Source organism: Eutrigla gurnardus (genome assembly GCF_963514095.1).
Source record: "Eutrigla gurnardus genome assembly, chromosome: 21".
Lineage (NCBI taxonomy): Eukaryota > Metazoa > Chordata > Actinopteri > Perciformes > Triglidae > Eutrigla > Eutrigla gurnardus.
Window position 1 is genome coordinate 20,320,342 of NC_139932.1, and position 3,162 is coordinate 20,323,503.

Sequence of the window (3,162 nt, forward strand, 5' to 3'; positions counted from 1 at the left end):
GGGCGTTACAGCATTTTGAAGTCTACATTGATTCTGGTAGCATCCCCTTGGTGGTTTATACAGATCACAATCCTATCACCTTTTTGCAGTCTCTACATTGCCCAAACCGTAGATTGATGAGATGGGTTTTGTTCCTGCAGCCTTATTGTTTGGACATCCGTCACATAAAAGGCTCTAGTAATGTTGTGGCGGATGCTTTGTCGAGAACACCTCGCTCTTAGATTCACTTGTAATGTTACATTTTCCTGGTTTCATGTCTCTTTGCTGTACTCTTAAACTGCTTCTCCAGGCGCCGGAGTTGCTGGGTCACAGTGGGGTCTGCTTGGTGGCCAGGTATGTTCTTCTGAGCGGGTCAGTATTATACCAACGGTTGAGCTGGATTATTTGAGGGTGGTTTTGTATGTCCTTGGTAGGATTCCTTGTAAATATTTGGTTAAAAACGAGGGCTATACTTCTATAACAAAAAAAAGGTAGTGCATTTATTCTCTTTAGTGGTTATGAGTAGATCGTTTAGTGACATTTTGTGTAGTTGTGGCTGACCGGCATTCCTGGGGGGAATCCCCTTTTTAAGGGGGAGGGTGTGACGACCCCACCACTCCACTAGGGGCCTCTGTGTTCTTTGCTGCTTTGCTCTCCCTTTGCAGGTTCCAGGTCGTGGGAGGGTCATCTTCTTGATGAGACACCTGGCTGGTGTGCTGTCTATATAATGCTCACCCTTCTGCAGATCTGGGCTGGCTCTTGCTGCTGCAGCCATTGCTTTGTTCTATTTGTTTGCCAGACACTCACACACATGCTTACACTACTGATTACTGACATTTATATATGTTCTGTTGTTTATGGTCTTGGTTGGTTGTGAATAAATGTTAAGTTAATTTCACTCGATAGTCTGGTCTCCCATCTTTGCCACAGTCAAGAGCCGGGCTGTGACACTGTAGTTATCAGTACTCTTACTGCAGTTATCAGTACTCTTACAGTAGTTATCAATTCAATTCAATTCAATTCAATTTTATTTATAGTGTCAAATCACAACAGAAGTCATCTCAGGACACTTAACACATTGAGCCGGACTAGAATACGCTCATCAGTACTCTTAATGCAGTTATCAGTACTGATACAGATGGCAGAGTTTAATAAAGATACATAATAATAAATAGTCACAGTAAAGTCAGTTTTATTTAATTCGTGAAAGATTGTTTGTCCTCCTGCTTCTTCACATGATTTAAATACATTTCCTTGTGTCCCCTCCTTGTCTGCTCTCCTCTGCACCTCCTTTCTTGTCTCCTTATCTCCTCTCCTTGTCTGTTCCTTCCCTTGTCTGTTCCTCTCCTTGTCTCCTCTCTTGTGTCCTCTCCTTGTCTCCTCTCCTTGTCTCCTCTCTTGTGTCCTCTCCTTGTCTCCTCTCTTGTGTCCTCTCCTTGTCTCCTCTCCTTGTCTCCTCTCTTGTGTCCTCTCCTTGTCTCCTCTCTTGTGTCCTCTCCTTGTATCCTCTCTTGTCTCTTGTCTCCTCTGATTGTCTTTGTCCCCTCTCCCCATTTCCTTGTGTCCTCTCCTTGTCTCCTCTCTTGTCCCCTCTCCCCGTCTCCTCGTGTCCTCTCTTGGTTTCCTTTCTGCAGGCGTCCACCGGCGAGCTCCTTCGTTGTCTTTCTGATTTTCTTTGTCGTCGTTGTGTCAAACTGAAGGAGCTTTCGTCCAATCAGATTGTCCTCTGGTTCAGAAACGTTGACAGAGCGCTGCTGGTTCAAGGCTGGCAGGTCAGGGTTTGATTCATCAGACCTCTATGAGTACCCCCGACCTCTAGTACTGGTCCCTAAACCTCTAGTAGTGGTCTTGAGACCTGTGGAGTACCTCCCCGACCTCTATTGTCCCTTAGCCTCTAGTACTGGTCTCCAGACATCTAGTGCTCGCCCCTTAACCTCTAGTACTGATCCCTAAACCCACACAAGTACCCTCCAGACCTCTGGTACAGGTAATTTCGATCTGTAGTACTGGTCCCTAGTACTAGGGATTCTCTGTAGTAGTAGTACTGTTGTCTCTGAAGTACTTGTTCCTATCCCCCTACAGGACCAGTGCTTCATCAGTCCTGCCAGTCTGGTTTTTGTGTACCTGCTGTGCAGGGAGGCTGTGGACGAGGACACGTCTTCAGAGCAGGAGCTCCACGCCATCTTCCTCACCTGTCTTTACCTGAGCTACTCCTACTTGGGTAACGAGATCTCATACCCCCTGAAACCTTTCCTGGTGGAGTCCAGTCGTGATGCATTCTGGGAACGAGCGCTGGAGCTGATCAAGTGGTTGAGCGCCGACATGTTGCGAATCAACGCCGACCCACATTTCTTCACAGAGGTTTTTCAGGACCTGAAGAACCAGGGAGGAGCAAGGGTGAAAGAGGAGAAAGAAAAGGACAAAGGAAGGGAAGATGAGCAAAGACAGGAAACAGAGAAAGAGGAGAAGGAAAACGGTGGAGGAAACAGGATGGACGATCTGGATCGATGATCTGGATTTTCAACAGAGACGAAAACAGAGAAGAGAGCGAGAGGAAACCACAGTATTTGTCAACCAGACTTGCCCAGCAGCTGTTGACCACCAGACGTGTGAATGTAAGCTGGCTGCTCCTGCAGCTTTAACGCTGTTGCCATGGCGACTGACGGACAGTCAGATGTCTGAACATTCAGATAGTTCATGACCTATGACCTCCTGCTGAACACAGGCTGAAACGTGGACACCAAGTCACTATAACTGCATGCTGTCGATCAAAAACAACAGTATCTTCTGATTGTACCATTGTGGATGTATTATATTTACCATGTTCTTGGTTCCTGTTTGTTGCGTCACTAACATTTCAGATGTATGACATTGAAACATTGATGATTGAGTTCATTTCTGCTGATATTGATTTTCTTTCAGGCTTCTGACTTATAGACGTTACGGCTCAGGTTTGCCTTGAACCAGCTCTTAGTTATGCTGCTATAAGGCTAGACTGTCTGGGGATTTATAACGACACACTGAGCATCTCTCTCTCTCTTTCTTTCTTTCTTTCTCTCTTTCTCTCTCTCTCTATGTTCCCCGGAGTCCCTGTGCTTTCTCGCCTAGCAGGTTTCCCTGGACCGTGTTGGAACCTGATCCTGACCGCACCGACACCGTGATCTTGGTTGGTCTTACTCACTG

General features: G+C 46.4%; 1 protein-coding gene across 1 annotated transcript; it reads left to right on the plus strand.

The window, feature by feature from the left end:
• Window positions 1-1,586: 1,586 nt before the first annotated feature.
• LOC311032233 (cyclin-dependent kinase 5 activator 2-like) lies at window positions 1,587-2,572 on the plus strand (the record flags this gene model as incomplete). The annotated part of the gene is made up of 2 exons (XM_084038868.1): window positions 1,587-1,751; window positions 2,062-2,572. Coding segments are annotated over 2 exons (594 nt in total), but the record flags the coding sequence as incomplete, so codon positions are not given.
• Window positions 2,573-3,162: the final 590 nt, after the last annotated feature.